The 18,216-nt window shown below is 35.9% G+C and overlaps 1 protein-coding gene across 1 annotated transcript in view; it reads right to left on the reverse strand.

Annotated features, from left to right (window-relative positions):
• TRDN (triadin) overlaps positions 1–17,873 on the reverse strand; it is a 395,011-nt gene extending 377,138 nt beyond the window's left edge. Inside the window, exon 1 of the mRNA XM_043592239.1 lies at positions 17,548–17,873. Coding sequence (XP_043448174.1) covers positions 17,548–17,569 — 22 coding nt within the window. The 5' untranslated portion in view covers positions 17,570–17,873. The remainder of the gene's footprint in view (positions 1–17,547) is intronic.
• Positions 17,874–18,216: the final 343 nt, after the last annotated feature.

Below are 18,216 nucleotides of genomic sequence, written 5' to 3' on the forward strand. Positions count from 1 at the left end.
TTTCTTAAAAGGGTTCATACACACTCTTCAAAGAGTCAAATAAAGAATAAATAATAAATTATTCCTCCTTTTTGGTCCTTGGATAAACCAGGATATCCATGATTTATTCATCTCAGTTGAAAAATTAGAGACTAAAACCAAAAGCAGAATTTTTCTCTATGCACTTCTTAAAATACCATAGTATATTCTTAAAGTGTGGTCCATGGACCAGTAGCATTCTCAGCACCTGAGAGCTTGTTAGAAAGGCAGACTCTCGGGCCCCATCCCAAACCTACTGAATAAGAACCTGCTTTTTAGAAAAATTCCCAGCTGATTCATATGCACATCAAAGTTTGGAAGGCATGGGTCTAAGTATGTTTCTATCACTTCCTACTTCAAACACACCACCATTCATAGAGCATAAGTATTACTATGGGGCAATACTTAGTTATATTTTTTAATAACCTCAGGTTAATTCTTTTAATATTAATTCAAAGATATATAGAGTATAAATTTAGAAAAACAAGACACGCCTGTAAAATTATTCTAGAGTAAAAATGTCATTACTAGCTACTAACCTTAAGCTATTATACTTAAAGGTTTTTAAAATTATTTTAATTATATTTATTAAACATCTTTCTACCACAATATTATATCTTTTGTAATATGTTGATCAAATAATTTATTTTAGTGCTTCATGACAGTGTCTCTATGTTGTAGGAATGCAATATTTATTAAAATAAAAACTACATGCATATCTTATTCTATGCATCACAAGTGAAATTTATGTATACTTTATATTTGTATGCATATATACTATATAAATGTTTACATGCATTTATACTATATAAATGTTTGTATGCATTTATACTATGTAAATACTACACAAACACTATGTATTTATGGTTTCTTACCACTTACAATTTTGCTCTGTTGCTTCTGAAAATTTTCCTTTCATATTTATCAACAAAGGTATGTCTGTTTACCTGCATTCTGCCCTGTAGTGGAAACTATTGTTTTCAGGTCAAACTAAGGCAAGTTTGTTTTCCTATAAATCTAATTTCATGTTTACTTAATTCCAAGTTTTTCTTTTCTAACTTTTATTACTTCAACAATTTTAATTAAGCTAATTTTTCATATCTTCCTGTATTCCACACTCTGATCACTTTTTTTCTTTAATTGACCTTATTGGGAAGATGTTTAAGCACAAAGATTGTGTTAGTAGTTGAAAATCTGCAGAAATTTTATGCAAGAATACTTTAGAAATTCTAAATGACGGAATGTCTCAGAATCCAAATATAAAAGGGAGACATATTTATTTTAGTTTGAACAGCAAGCAAAGTGATCACACATTTTTCGCCTACCTCAAACAGATCATGTTTAGCTGACATGACTGTGGGTTCCATGAAATTAATCCCTGACCTGATTTTTTTTAACTGCTGTAGTGTCAGTTTTCTATTAATAGGCCCTTATCCAGCGGAAAATGTACATACCTTCCTGGTGTGTACAAACCTACGCAGGTGAAGGATACCCATTCCAAAGAAGGGCAAGATGTCCTCATTTAAGAACTAAGAGAGCCTTTTGAAGAAGTTCACTCTACAATCATCCAAAGACGGTGTGGACAACATGTATTATATATTGTGTGTAGGTGACTAGATAAATATACAAGTGTTATTGATTAAATAACAATTTGTGTTTCAGAAATATTCATAGTATTGAATGTAAGCAGATTAACTGTAGAGATATTAAGAAGGAATAAATATTGCACGAACTACAATCCTCTTTCCAAAGATTTGCAATTATCCATTGATGACAGAGACAAATCAAATGAGATGTCTCTCTAACTTTGCTTATTATTAGGGGGGGAAATGTTACTTACAAGTTTATTGGAAGGAAATTCAGTATGCATTTCTGCAGAAACAATAATCTAATTAGTTTTTAATTATTGTTAATTGTCCCAATAATGAGCTCTGTGACCTTGAAAATGTGGCTTCTTTTTAGTCTCAGGTTTCTTATATAAAGGGGAGACTTATTTACTTAAAAAGTGACTTATGTAAAAATACATTGTGGTAAAAAATTTTGCCTTTCTTCTATGTCAACTTTATATGTGCCTTCTGAAAATTTTTCTCTTAGCATATAAGACAGACTTACAGTAATCAGATAGGCAGCAGCATATTAGTTTTCTACTGCTAACATAACAAATGGCCACAAGCTTGATGGCTCGAAATAACATGAATTTATATCGTGCAGTTCTGGGACTCAGAAGTCCATCATAGGTCTCAAGGGGCTAAAATCAAGGTGTCTGCAAGGCTACGTTCCTTCCTGGGGGACCAGGGGAGAATCAGTCTCCTTGCCCTTTCCAGGTTCTGCAGACTACTGTGCTCCTTGGCTTATGGCCTCTTCTCCCATCTTTAAAGCTACTGGTGGCTGGTCAGATCTTGACCTCGCATCTGCCACTAACCACAACCAAGAACATTCTCCACTTTTAAACTCATGTGGTTAGTTTAAGCCATCCAGGTAACCCAGGATAATCTCTCCATATCTAGGTACTTAATTTAATCACACCTGCATATTCCCTTTTGCCATGTAAGATAACATATTCACAGATTCTGGGGATTGAGGCATGGATATCCTAGATGGTCATTATTCTATATGCCATAACTAATATTCCCTCTATTCTTTTTTAAAGTTTTTTTTGAAAGAGAGAGAGAGTGTGGGGGAGGGAAATAGAAGGGCAGAGAGAGAATCCCAAGCAGGCTCTGCGATGTCAGCTCGGAGCCTGACACAGGGCTCTATCCCACAAACCATGAGATCATGACCTGAGCTGAAATCAAGAGCTGAGTGCTCAACCAACTGATCCAGCCATGTGCCCTTCTCTCTATTCTTTATCAATCCATACACATTATGTGAGCACTACTCTATGCAAGGTGTTGCTTAGGCCTGTTCTATAAATTATTGTGTGGAGATCTTACAAATTTAAATTCCTTGGTCCACAATCAAGACATATTTTAAGCACTAAATCCCCACCAACCCCCGCCAAAAAAATGCCCATTCACATTTGCAGAATCTCCAAGTGGGGTGTAACTGAGAATTTGGTTCAGTGAGTCTTTCGACAGCAGGAATTTTTTTCCTCTCTCTCTGTCTCTTCTTTTCCTTCTCCTCCTCCTTTCTTTCCCTTCCTTCTTCTCTTCCTCTTCCTCCTACTACTTCTTCCTCTCTTTCTTTTCCTTCTTCTTCTCCTACCTCTTCCTCTTCTTCCTCTTTTTCTTCTTCTTTTCTTTTTTCAATTAACATACCTCCAGGGACTAGAACACTTTTATAATAGCTAACATTCCTTAAATATTTTTGGCTAAAGTAATGAATGTGTGGACAAATGAATGACAAAGTTGTAGAAATATAACAATTTTTCAATTGACTAACATCATGTTGAATCTGGCTGAAGCAGCTGTAAGTTACCACTAGACAATGGGTAGTATAGAATTATAGATTTAATTTGGTAGTCATGTGGAAGATGGGTTAGGGGTCAGGAGATTAGATGGATGCTTATGTCACAGTAATAGTGTAGCAGTTATGTATTGTTGCATAATAAAACATTCTGAAACTTAGTGGCCTCAAACTTATATGATCACTCATTTTTCTCAGAGATATGCAATTTAGAGTTCAGCAGGTATGATTTGTCTTTGCTCCACAAGTATCACCTAGGGTGGCTCACCTGGGGACTGTAGGATCCATTTTCAAGATGGCTCACTCATATGGCTGAAAAGTTGGTGCTGGTTAACAGGGAGCTTAGCTGGGTTTATCAGCCAAGGACTTGTTTCTCTCATTATGGTTCTCCCAACAGGGTGCTTAAGCTTCTTATAGCATGTTTCAAAAGTAAATATCCCAAGAGAGCAAGACAGACCGACTGGCATTTTTATGATCTATCTTTGAAAGCCATACAGTATCATTTTTATTGTATTTTATCCGTTGAGTTGATCAGATGAGTCTCTCTGGATTCGAGAGGAGGAAAAATAGACCTCACTTCTCAGTGAAAAAAAAGTCAAGATCACATTATGAGAAGAGAAAGTGGGGTGGGAAATATTGCCACTGCCGCTTGTGAAAAATACAATGTGGCACATACAGGGATCCAAATATGAAATGATAGGAGTTTAAATTAAAGCAGGAACAGTGGGAATAAGGAAGAAAATATGAAATCAAGAAATGAGGAATCTAAAAGTTAGAGACTGAGCAAATAGGAAAAAGACAAAATTCTGCAGGGTCAGAGGAATAACTGGGAAGAAGTTAATGAGTTTCTGTATGCATATGTTGAGCTCCTGACCTCCATACACCTTCATTCAATAATACTTGTTGAGCAATCTCTTTTTTATGCCAGATTATGCTGGGTCTAAATGTCAAATTTGAGGGGTGCCTGGGTGGCTCAGTTGGTTAAACATATGACTCTTGATCTCAGCTCAGGTCTTGATCTCATGGTTCATGAGTTCGAGCCCCACATCTGGCTCTGCGCTGACAGTGCAGGCCTGCTTAGGATTCTCTCTCTCCCTCTCTCTTTGTCCCTTCCCCTCTTGCACTTTCTCTCTCTCTCTCTCAAAATAAGTAAATAAACTTTTAAAAAAATGTCAACTTTTGGGTTGCTTCCTGTACAGTCTCAAATAGGGGTCATTATACATTGAGGATTACTTCTGTATCTTCGAGAAGTTCTTACTATTCTATTCATTCTCTCCCTGCTCTCCCAAATACCCATTTTATTTTATATATCTTATAGGGATACATCAATTTCTTCTGAAAAACAAGTTAAGGCATGTCTAGTAGATGGCCACTGAGGTCACACTTGCTCTATGTTTTTCAACTAGATTTAAATGATAATATATACGACCCAATCTGAGTAAACAAGGTATCTTCTTTATGATGAATTCACCTTTTTAACACAGAGCATAGTGCCATGAAATAAATACACATTGATGATAGAACCAGAGAATATTAAAGCTAGAAAGAAAAAAAAATAATCATAACAGTATCATTCATAACAGCCTCTCAACTTGAAAACATTCAAGTGGATAAATAAATTATGACAATCATACAGTGGAATACTGTGCAGCAAGAATAACATGAACTACAACTACATACAACAAAATAGATGAGTCTTACAAACATAGTGTTGAATTAATGCAGCAAGAATTATGCACAGAATAATGCATGCTGCGTGGTTCCATTTATAGAAAGAACAAACTTGGCCAAACTAAACTATATCGTTTATGGATGTGGAGGTCATAAAGCTATAAAGCAAAGTAAAAAAATTGTTATCAAAAAAATCAGAATAGTTGTTCCCTGTGGAGAAAGGGATGGACAAAGACGAATCTTGATTGGAAAGCAAAACCAAAATTAGAGTCAGTGGGTGGGTAACAGATGGGAATATTCTTCAGAGGTAATGGAAACATTGTTTCCTGACCTGGATATTGGTTATGTGGATATCATTTCCTTATTGTTTAGTAAATGATATATAAATGTATATGATTTATGCAGCTTCAGTGCCTGTATTTTACAAAAAGTTTCTTTTTTAGTATTTTAAACACTGTGATGACTCATAATATTTTTTAACACTGAACTGATGAGGTGGCTGGTCTCTTGAAAACCAAGTGGGACACTGTTATTAAAACATTGCCACAGTTATCGACTTTTTTTTCACTTAGAGTTCTTGTGCATTCTGGCTTCTAGGTCAGTGTTACCTAACAGCTTAATTTTAAGTGAGTTCCTGCAATATTGGAAAACATATTTGTCATCTTGGTAGTGTTGCAAGGAATTAAAGAAACATTGGAAGTACTTTAAGCAGACATGCAGAGTTCAAAATGTCACAATATAAGTTGACTATGAAGTAAGGACATATAATCCACTCTCAAGTTTATTATTTAGCTTCTGTAATACTGTATGAGAGGCAATTTTGCAAAGTACTATCTTTCAGTTTACCTATCAGAGATGTTTCCACCTGTGCCTCTCTTCAAATTATGCTGTCACTTCTTAACTCATTAGCTGAAGGACACAGAAAATAAGCCATCACCTTTCACTGATTTTTCTCCAGAGGAAATTGGGTCATTCCATTTGGTTTGTGAATCCCTTTGCCCCACACTTCTTTAAAATTATCATCTTTTTTTTCCCTTTCTACTACAGAATTATAAGTGCAAATCAAGACAGCCAAATATAATTATATTTCAGTAAGGATTTCATTCTATCCCAAATAACTTTCTAATCATTGAAATAGATGGTATATACCATAGATGTTATACAAACTCTTAGTTGGTAACTGACTGGAAAATATTAAAAAGATCTTCTCACTAATACAAATCTCTTATATTTGCCTAAAAGAATCTTCTATGTAGAACTGGAAGATAACTAAGTCAGCAGTTTCTCATAGTTGAGTACTTTAATCCCACCTCCTTCACAACCATTAGAATTTATGCTCATCTTTGCCTTAGGTTCTTGTTGGTTGCTCACTGGGGTGTAGTTAGCATCTCCATTGGAAGATGTCTGTAATTGTTTGTGGAGTTAAAATGATAGTGACGAGTGCTACTATATGCTAACTAACCTGCAATGTCTTGGAAAGATCTTTGACTAATTCTCCTGTCCCAAATGCTAATAGAGGATGACTCCTCCAGCTTTGATGCTCTCACATAGGGCATGAAACCAAGGTATTAGTAAAAATATATTAAATAATTGTTTGCTAGATATATTAACCTGAAACTTTTAGGATCTAGGGATGTTGGTGAAAACTTAATTCTTTGATTTTCCTTTATGCTCCTGTTCTTTCATTTAGAAATATCCTTCAATTTATTTGTTTTTAAACATTTCTTATTTATTCTGAGAGAGAAAGTGTGAGTGGGGGAGGGGCAGAGAGAGAGGGAGAGAGAGAGAGAATCCCAAGCAGGCTTCACACTGTCAGCCCAGAGCCCAACTGGGGCTCAAACTCACAAACCATGAGATCATGACCTCAGCTGAAATCAAGAGTCAGACATTTAACCAACTGAGCCATCCAGGCACCTCCTTTAGTATCTTTCAAGTTTTAACTTAATAATAGTCTCTGATCAACCATGTCCGTTTATTCTCCTGCTTCTCGGGTTTTCCTGACACTCATACCTCAAAACATTTGATTTCTTTGTTACACATTAATTTATACTCTAGTTATTTCATATGTGTAAATGGTCTCTACTTTAAACTTGAGTGATGAGAAACCCAGGAAACTATCTCACAGTTTTTATATATAATTTTATCTGTACTTCTTTTAGGCAACTGACAGCCTTCTCTCATATAGTTATTTCTACAATTATCTCATCTTCCCTTGAGGGCTGGTTTACATATATTTCACATTTCATCCACAGACTTAACACAGTTACTGGCCAAAGCAACTACTTGAAGTGCACATACTTATTAAATATCTTTGAGTGTGTCAGCAGGTCTGTCCCTTTCCATCCATAAATGAATGACAGAGGAAAGGGACAAAGATAAGGACACCATGTTCCAAAACACCTGGTTATTGAGATCCTATGGCACTTAAAGACAGGGACCCAGGCTGTATTATGGTTATGACAAGTCAATTCTAGTCAGGACCTGCAAGGTTTCCAGGTCCAAAGACTGGGCAGAAACTGAATAGTAAACCTGGTCTACTTGATTCAAGAGATAAGAAAAACTTCCTGAGACCTGCCAAAGCTATTATTTCTAATATAAACCTTTCAGTCACTGTGAGCAAAGTCTTTAGAGGTTTCTGCTGAGTTACTACTTAAATCTAGCCATTTCTGCTACCTTAGGTACTTCCTTGTCATGTCTTCTGAACTTTGGACTAAGGATCATGTCTCTTCATCCTTTCTTTGATAAAGGCCTTTCCCTAGTATCTCAAAAACCCTCTTGCCTTCCCTCAATGCTTAATGCAGTGCCTTTATAGGACACCATAACAAGACCACTGGCCTATAACACCAGTTCCCATAGCACTTAGAACAACAGTGACCACAAAATTAGTTTGTAACAACTGATTTATCATCATTAACCTGAAGATAGTCATTTAGTGGTCATTTTTATGACAGTGTTATTTCATTTTTTTTTTCCATGAATTGAAAATAGTGTTCCCAAAATACAAACTGAGCTCAAGTAGGGTATTTGACGATCAAAAACAGCAATGGACATACAAATACTGGGAGCACACTCACATCAGAGGGCCAAAAACTAGGGATTATATCAAACTACTGGTTCAAAATAAGTCATGAATGTAAGACATCCATCCTTTTCCATGATACAGCAATAGGGGGCCTTAACAAAACTAGAGTGTTTAAACCAGGATTTTTATCCAGTTTCTTAGCCAGGTAACTCTGTACCTTGACCGTCCTAGGGCCTCATCCCACAGACCACTAATTCTCACCTACCCCTTCTCTCTTTTTCTTTCATCTCTTCACTGATCAAACCTATTCATGATCTCTGTACTTTGGCCAGCTATTTCATTATTGGTCCAATAATGGCATGTGCACTGCAAATTGCCAGAGTGAAGAATAAGACACTCAATCATTCTAAAGTTACTTTTTTAAGCAAGTTTCAATGTGTCCTCACTGATCATAAGATTTATGAACAATAGCATGATTTTGTCAACTAGATCAAATAACTCATCATTCATAAATCCAAACTGGAGTTTATGTTTTTAAATCTGTTCAGTCTTCAATCTAATGATTATCTTTTGCCCTTTTCTGTTTGTTTTTCAATCTACTGTATCAGAATCAGGGACTTCGTATTATATCTCTTCATTTCCCCATTGTCTGGTATTCAGCTTGGGACACAATAGGTTCTAAAATATTGACTACAACTGAAACTCCGACATGACCTCCTGCCTTATAAACCTAATTATAGGTTGGTAATTAATACCACAGAGTCTATAATTTTGTTATATTTCAAATGGATGTATTTTCTTTGTTTGCTTTTCTCTAAATGCAATGCCTAATGCTTCTGCATATTTAAATTCACAAACTTGGCATTTCACCATATTGTGGTAACTTCTAGATTTTATACCACATTCTTTTCCCTCAGGCAATTATACATAAGTAAAATAAGAATAACGATGGATAAAAATAATAGCTCTGGCACTAGAGGTCAAAGAAATGTCACTTTATAATTACCATTTTTGTTTTGATGTCATATCAACTGTCTACCACAAACAGAAAATTATCTGAGTCATATGATGATTTATTTTAGCAAGCAACAATAAATTTTCCAGCGAAATCTTGCTAAAAATGTTTTCAAAGTATAAAGAAGTAGAAAATGATTCTCTCACATCCATAAGCTCACCAATGCCCTAAGTTGTATACATGATTTGTATATTATATTAAGAGCTCTTTCTTTTGTTTCTTTCTCAGCATTTCATTAACCTGTATAGGGGAGAGGAGGAGGAAAGAGCAAATGAGTAGCAATGATAAAACCAGTCTCTAACAGCAAGTTCTAGCCTCACGTGCCCTGCTAAAAAGCAGGTTGCAGAACATAAATTATCTTTGTTCTTCTAGATTAAAAGATTGTAGCTTTAAGTGAAGACCACATACCCCAGCCCTTGCCACAGATACCGAATTAGAAACTATATGAACCATACATATTTAAATGTAATACGAAGTACATCATAAGTGAGATGGACTCCATGGTTTATGAGGAAACAGCTCATTTACATACCAAAGGATCTCTCAAAATCGTAAATTCCGTGTGCTTTTGACAGCTTGACTTCAGGCACAGAGATGTGGAGATGTTTGATGTTTAGAGAGCATAACTAGTACAGAGAGAAGCAGGACTTTATTCATTACACATTTGCCAAGGATATTCTTTTTAACTTCCTTTGAAGATGGAAAATACTATCTTTTCTTGGACCAGAAAGTTCATCGATCTCTGCTTAACCCTCACTTGGGGCAATACATGTTCATGTGACACTCAAATAGGCACTTCCTATGAGAAATTATTCATGGCACTCATGTAATTCAGAGAAAGTGGGAATTTGGGATGCAAAACTTAACTTTGCTAGATCTTCCTAGAACTTTAAGTTGAACGGAATCTAAACTCCATAAACTTGGAATTATTGTATTATGCTAATGCATGGTTTCCAGACAAAGGTTTTCCCCTAAATTTCTCATTTTAAATATGTTGCTTTAAATAATACTTATTTTTTTTAAAAAAAATATTAAACATTTTGCTAAAGTATTTCTTTTTATTTGAAGGAAGAAAAGAGTAATGATTTAAACTCTATAACTGTAAAACCAAAAGCTTAACTGGAAAATCTATGTATGCATTCTCTTTTCAAATTGATATATTCAACCCAAAGGTCAGCACAGACCACCTTAAAATTGCTTAGTTGCACCATTTTATGTTTCCCTTATATTAAATATTGTTAACTGATTAAAAATTAATGCAAACAGCATTGAAGGCTTTAAGTCTCTAAGGATTCCTAAGCCTTTAGAATAATAGCTGAATAGGCTCAATTCATTTTTGCATTGTAAAAGTAGCATGGTTTTATAAATCAGAGTCACAATGATGACCAAAAACAAACAGGAAAAAAATTAAGTAGCATTTAAACTGCCAAACAGAACATCTTCAATGGGTGCTGTGTGCTTAAAATGTGATAGAAAAAAAAAGAATTACTCTTAGAAATAATAACAAAAGCTACAACAAAAAGCTTCTTAATGGAACCCAGCAAAGGTTGACACTAAAAAGATACATTTTCTGTATCTGAAAACATTCTTCTGGCCTTATTATTCGGCCCCTCCCATGAGGCTTCTCATCCTCCCCCAGTGTATGGTTAAGAAGTGGGACTACTGCTGGAACCCAGATTTCTGACTTAAACTCCATGCACGTTGTACTCTATCACACTGCCTTTAATTATTTTAATGCTGTTCTCTCTCAGCTCTGCACTCCTTGTCCTCTCTCACTTTCAACGAATTATGTCACCCACTGGTTTTCACAATTTGCTTTTCTTCTCTTTTTCTAAATTCAACTTGAGCAGGAAAGAAGATTGAGAAGTTTTAGAATCAGACTAATCAGGTTTATGTGAAAGGCCTTTTAGGCTTTCACTGTTTCTGTGATATTTTTAAACGATATTCATGCAAGACTTGGTCCTTAATACCCTGTCAGTAAATACCATGTTCCTGACTACAGCATTTTTTGGAACTATTTTTCTTTGCCTCATATTGACCTCTTGGGTTTTTAATTTCTTCTCAGGTTTTCACATGGACCATCTTGAAAATGATCTGTTACTAATTAAGATGTCTAAGTAATGTCACTAATAATTCTGAGAAATGATATGAAACAAACCTCCAAATTCCCACATCATAACAGATATATTTAAAAAGCATTGTTTCCTTTTCTGCTATTACAAATGTAATACACATGTCTGGACCCCTCTGTCTAATACAAGCATATTTGGTTTCCATTTCAATGACAGCAGACTGTTAATTTAGACAGTAATTTGCACTTACAAATAAATTTGGTGGTCAATGGATTCATTGACCCATGTATATAACAAAAAGTAAATTGTTACTAAAAGTATTTACTAAATACACCAGCTCTGTTCTTTTATTCCCCCTAGCTCTTTATTAAGGAAAAACTTGAATATTCACAAAACAGATTGTTATAATGAACCCATCATCAGCCTCGATATAATCAAGTCATGGTCAATCTTATGCCACACACAGCCCATTGAAATTCCTCTGTGGAATATTATTTAAAAGGAAGTTTCAAACATTGCATCATCTCATTCATATATATTTGAGTATGTATCTCCAAATAATATAAGAAGTTTTAAAACATACCACAATATGGTCATCCCTAAAGACAAGGTCATCATCACTACCATCAAACATTCAAAGTGTGGGGAGTTTCCAATTATTTAATTGAAAATTTTTAAGGTTGTTTGAATCATGATCCATTAATTATACACATTATGATGGGTTGCTTTATTTTCACATTTGGTTTTATAGGTTTCCTTGACATCTCTTTTTGTTTGTAGTAACTTATGTGAAGGAATTTTGTTGTTTGTACTGCAGAGGTTCCCATAGCCTGGATTTTGCTGACTGCCTGCTATGGTGTAGTTTTTAGCATACTCCTCATCCATCTATTACTTGATAATTAGAGACGGTGTTCCATTCACGGCTTTTCTTTTGTTTCTCTTTATTCTGGGTTTTGTTTTTGTTTTTGTTATTGTTATTGGTTTTCAATCTGAAGAGTTAGTTCTAGCTCTCATTTTAATGGTTGGTTAGGTTTTGCCTTATATATTCCCAAGAGTTTGCCTTTCTGTGGCTTCCAGACTTTTTATCTATTGATTTTTGCATTGTTTCCTCCCCGCCAATCTACACTTTAAACAACATGTGCAAAAGTCTTTTCATGTAACTGTGCCTGTTATGATCATGATCCTCCTCCAAATATATTCTCTTGTCAATGTCAATATTAAAATGTGTTCCTGGGGGCGCCTGGGTGGCTCAGTCGGTTGGGCCTCCGACTTCGGCTCAGGTCATCATCTAGTGGTTTATGGGTTCGAGCCCCTCGTCGGGCTCTGTGCTGACAGCTCAGAGCCTGGAGCTTGTTTCGGATTCTGTGTCTCCCTCTCTCTGCCCCTCCCCCTCATGCTGTCTCTCTCTCCTTCAAAAATAAACATCAAAAAAATTTAAATGTTTTCCTAGAACTAAAAATTCTATATGTTGTGTAGACATTCTATATGTGGTATATCGCTTTTTTTGAACAGGAGAACATAATTTGGAAGTCATTAGGTGTTGAACCTAGTACTTCATCCTCTTCCTCCACCTCCCAACCCAAGTCATCTCTACTTGGGCCAAAATGCCACTCTTGATTTGGCAAGATAAACACAAATATATAATCTAGATCTCCTCCTACTTGTAATTTCACCATCTATTGCTCTAAGTGACATAACTTGTGTGCATAGTTAATTAGTCCGGTTGTGAATTCTTGACCTCTTTTCTTGAGAATGACAATTGCCACTGAGGTGCTATAGAATCTGTTGAAGCAGTGCATTGTGCAAAATAAATTACTATTTTCGCTCTAAATTTTGAACATCAAATCCTCTCACAGGTTTGTTACAGAAGCAGTAAAACATGGTTGAGCTAAAAGAGAGGAAACAATCCCCTACTTAGTACAACAAACCGTCTCCTGAATCCTGAAATTATATAATTGAAGTTGAGAGTTTGACATAACTTCTAACTTTTTTTTACAGAATTTCCCTTAACTAAGCATTCTAGTAAATTGTAAGTTAATTACAAATAGGATCTCTACCAACTTGAGTCTATTACATAAAAATTTGCACTTTCCTATGTTTTAAAGGTCCTTGGACCCAGAGAACACAGTTATATAAATATTATAGTAATGCATAATTTGTATATTAGTTACCTGGCAATTTGAAAACATATTTCATCAACTTTTAAAAAGGTTTCTATGTTTTCAAAAAAGCTATGAAGAATTAACTATACTTTAAAAGAAGAATTAATTATACTTCATTATTAAAAGTACTCAAAAGGTAGTTTTACATAATGCTATATGCTGTCAAATGCTGAAATTGGTGGTTGAAAATTCACAATGAGACTCATAGGGGCGCTAACTCTGGCACTTATCTAGGAATAACTAGGCCTCTGGAAAGAAGGTAGAGGCTATTTATAGTCCTAAGCCCTGGCACTCTTTGAGTTTGATTCAGTCTGTGGCCTGATTATACCTGATCAACCTAGCATGGGCCATAGTAGAATAAGGGCCTAGCGTAGGCCCCCATCAGCCTCTGAAACCACACTAGGCTAACAGTCTCACACACCAAGGAGAAGTATTCAGCATGTCTCAGGTTAGAGATCTGCATGTGAATCCTAGCTACACTATATACAGCTGTATAAATTCAGGTGAATTCCTAACCTCTCTAAACTTCAGGTTCTTATTCTATAAATAGCAATAGTAAAAATATCTATCTCAGTTAAATTGAGGAATCAGTGATCACATAACAAACTTCATACATTGCTTGACATATAAGGTCTTCTAAAAATGTGAAATATTATTATAATTATATTTATTAATTCATCATGGCCAGAATCAAAGATGCTGTTTCCCTAAAATCCTTTGGCTTTCAACTTTGGTCTAGTTCTACTTCGTCTATTGCTCTGTACCTGAAACACAAAAGCATTACTTCATTCCGTCAGATGAAGTAATCCAACTTGGACCATGCAGTGAAAATCTATGTAAAGAACTTAAGGTTCTTAACAAAAGTTCTTAATAAAGGTTCTTAATAAGGTTCCTTTTTTTTTAATATGAAATGTATTGTCAGATTGGTTTCCATATAACACCCAGTGCTCATCCCAACAGGTGCCCTCCTCAATGCCCATCCCCCACCCTCCCTCCCTCCCACTCCCCATCAACCCTCAGATTGTTCTCAGTTTTTAAGAGTCTTTTATGGTTTGGCTCCCTCCCTCTCTAACTTTTTTTTTTTCCTTCCCCTCCCCCATGGTCTTCTGTTAAGTTTCTCAGGATCCACATAAAAGTGAAAACATATGGTATCTCTCTTTCTCTGTATGACTTATTTCACTTAGCGTAACACTCTTCAGTTAATAAGGTTCTTAATAAAAGGTTAATGAAGGTTCTTACTAAGGTTCTTAGTAAAACTTAAGGTTTATCCACATGACCTGCATTATAGTTGAATAAGCATTGATATAAGCCATAGGAGACATGAATTTTATCTTCAGACTTCCTCTAATTATCAATGACCATAGGAGAGTGGTATAATCTGTATGAGCCTCAGTTTTCCAAAAATTGAGGTCAGGCCAGTGGACTAGAGCTCTCCAAGGGGCTACGCTAGCTCTAACCTTCATAAGTGCTATATGGTGTTTGCTTGCTTTGTGATAAATGGATGGGAAGAGTAATCAGTAGATGCCCTCGACTACTGGTACAGTACTTACATTTTAGAAATGTGCCCAAAAGTGGGGACAAAAGAAATACAGCAGATGAGTCGAAAGACTATTCCAGACTAAGGGAAGAATGTGTACCAAAGTTCTGCACAAAAGCACACCTCCTATGAAAGACTAAAAGAAGCCTATTGTGGCCAGGGCCCAAAAAAGTGTGACTCATGAGGACAAAATGAAAAGTGTGTAGGAGAGAAGTGTGCAGGAAACTCTGGATAACCACAGAGAAGGACTGAAGTGTCAAACTTAAAAATTCAGCTATTTGAGTTGACAGTCTAATTTTTATTTGAGAAATATGATTAATAAATCATTCTAGAAAAGAAAAAAAAGTACATCAGTGGTGTTCAAATGACATAGATCCTATGAACTGCAGGGGGTAAGGAGAGGAAAATGACCATCACTAGATGGTGTTTTTACACTTTAATTTATTACTAATTCAACTACTTTTATGGGAGACTCCAGGCAGTCTTTTGAAAATCCTTTAGATGCTCCACATGGAGAAGACAGAAACAAAAGTTCTACTTAATAATTAAGAATTCTCACATTAAAAAAAAAAAGTTATGAATCAAGTGCAAAGGTCTGCAAAGATCATCCACAGGCAAACCAAAAATGTTTTGGTCAAGTGACCTCCTGAATCAGCTGGATGTGCACATCCCATATATAGGGAGGGAAACACATTCACAGGTATCTTTTTAATTTTTTTTAATATGAAATTTATTGCCAAAATGGTTTCCATACAACACCCAGTGTTCATCCCCACAGGTGCCCTCCTCAATACCCATCACCCACCCTCCCCTCTCTCCCACCCCGCATCAACCCTCAGTTTGTTTTCAGTTTTAAGAGTCTCTTATGTTTTTTAATGTTTATTTTTGAGAGAGACAGAGAGAGAGCATGAGTGGGGGAGGGGCAGAGAGAGAGGGAAACACAGAATCCAAAGCAGGTTCCATGCTCTGAGCTGTCAGCACAGACCCTGACATGGGGCTCAAACTCACAGACCGTGAGATCATGACCTGAGCTGCAGTTGGATGCTTAACCGACTGAGCCACCCAGGCGCCCCATAGGTATCTTAATAGCTTGTGCAGGGTGAAGCAAGAAGTTGTTATAGATAGTTCTCTTTAAGACAAACTAAAGGCCACATGATACAGAATATCTAAAGAATAGGAAAAATTGCTATTTATATTTAGTTAGCAAATTCTGAACTAAAATTGGTAAAGAGTAAACCTGATATCCTTTTATAAAAAAGAAGAAACACAAACTAGATCTAAGGGAGCTGGCTTCTAATCTTGGCAATGCCATAGTCTTGAGCAAGTCACTGAACATCTGAGTTTTAGTTTCTATTTCTGCAAAATGGAGATAATAATGCCGACTTAATTGAATTGCATGAGGTTTAAATAAGTAAATACAAAGTCTTGAGAAAAATACCTGATAAACAGAAACCTCTCAGTAATTGTTTTTATTAATTTGGGGTACCAGACTAAATTTCTCAGTGGAATATACAAGTAAGACATTTCTTCTTATAAATATTGACTGAAAAATCTCCAACTCTGAAATCACTGTGTGTCCATACTAACGTCTATGTGAAGAGCCAAAACCACACGTTCTATTTTTCAGTTGTCTAATTAAAAACAAACCAGAACAGCATTCAACTTGGAAGCTGATGAGAGCACCACCTGTCTGATTTTCTTACAGCTGTCAGAAGCAAATTTTAGATCCACCTCTTAGATTTTTACCCCAACTAGAACTGGATTGTGTCTGTATTTAAAATGCTTTAGTTGTTTTAAAGGGTCCCTTTATTCTAAGAAATATAAATATTTTTATATATTTATATATTTGCATATAGGTGAAATGATTGCTACCATGGTCGAATAATTAAAAATTGCGTTTTAGTTAGGGCATAAACCTTTTCAGAATAAGCACTGAAACAAAATATTTACTTTTACAGAAAGATAGAGTTCCTTGTGTAAATGCAAAAGAGACATGAGTGTGTGAAAAGAATCAGAATTTGAATTGCTTTATTTTAAAATCATATTTATCTATATTTTGTGTATTTCCAAATCTTGTCTCTGACTATCTACCAATAGTAAAATGTATACAAATTTTGTGGGGGCACTTACATCTTAAGTTGTATATAAATCTTATATACGTGTGTGTGCACATTTATGCATTGAAATTAGAAAGGGAAAACAAATTTAAGATCCGCATTTTAAAATATCATAAAGCAAAAGTACTCAAAATCATTCTTCCATGGTTAAATATTAGATGCAACATTTCAAGTTCATTGTGGCTTCTATCCTTTTGAGCCTTGTAAGTTTTGCAAGGTTAGATATTAGCCATGATGTTACATGACCATAGCTATTTATAGAGGGGCAGGTTACAATTGGTACCTGAGGCCTTTGGCAAAGCACACAACAGTTTCCACATGCAAAATTTCAGAGAAACCCCTTCTCTCCCCCAACACACAGATCTATTAGCATCTCAGCACCGAAACCCACTTCTCCAATCCTATATAGAATCATTGATTAAGAAAGTATCTAAAAGCAACATTTAAGTCGACAAATGGACGGTCAATGTCACTATCGACTTCCACCTTTTTTTCCTAGTCGGTACTATTGGAAAATGGTAGCAATACCTTCAGCAGTGATCTCCGTCATGGTGGTTGGAGAAAGGAAAAGGCAGGTGAAAAGTTCCCGTCAAGTGGCACTTTGCAGAATACTTTAGGATTTGAGAACTCTGATAGGGGGTTCTGTGTGAAAATGTGAGGGCTCTTCGTTTTCCTGGCTGTTTCTGCTGCTCCTTTGTTGTCCTGTTGAACTTTGTCTCTTCTCTGCAGAGTTCTCCCCCTGGAAACAACCTGAGCCCTTTCCAAGCTGCACTTGTGGCTCAGGCAGAAGTATCAGCTTCGAACAAAAATAGCCTCATTTCCCTAGGACTCTTCAGCACTTTTTTTTTTTTGGCACTCTAGTGGAACACACACACACACACACACACACACACACACACATACACACACCAGCTCTCCAGCCCCAAAGAAAGATAGGCCAAAACAAAACAAAACAAAACTAGAAAGTACTGTCTAAACCCCCACAGTTTCCCTATGATAATTATAGATCTTGGGGTCTATGTCAGAAAACATGAAATAAAGAGTTGAAAGTAATCTTATCTGTGATAGCTCAGATTTATTCTTAGCGCCCTTCATGCTCAGAACATTCCTCTTCCCTTATTTGGTGTGGGGAGGGTCCTGTAACATCTACCAGAAGCAAAGGGGAGGGTAGTCTTCTGTCATTTTCCCCAAGGTGAT

Source organism: Prionailurus bengalensis, chromosome B2 (genome assembly GCF_016509475.1).
Source record: "Prionailurus bengalensis isolate Pbe53 chromosome B2, Fcat_Pben_1.1_paternal_pri, whole genome shotgun sequence".
Lineage (NCBI taxonomy): Eukaryota > Metazoa > Chordata > Mammalia > Carnivora > Felidae > Prionailurus > Prionailurus bengalensis.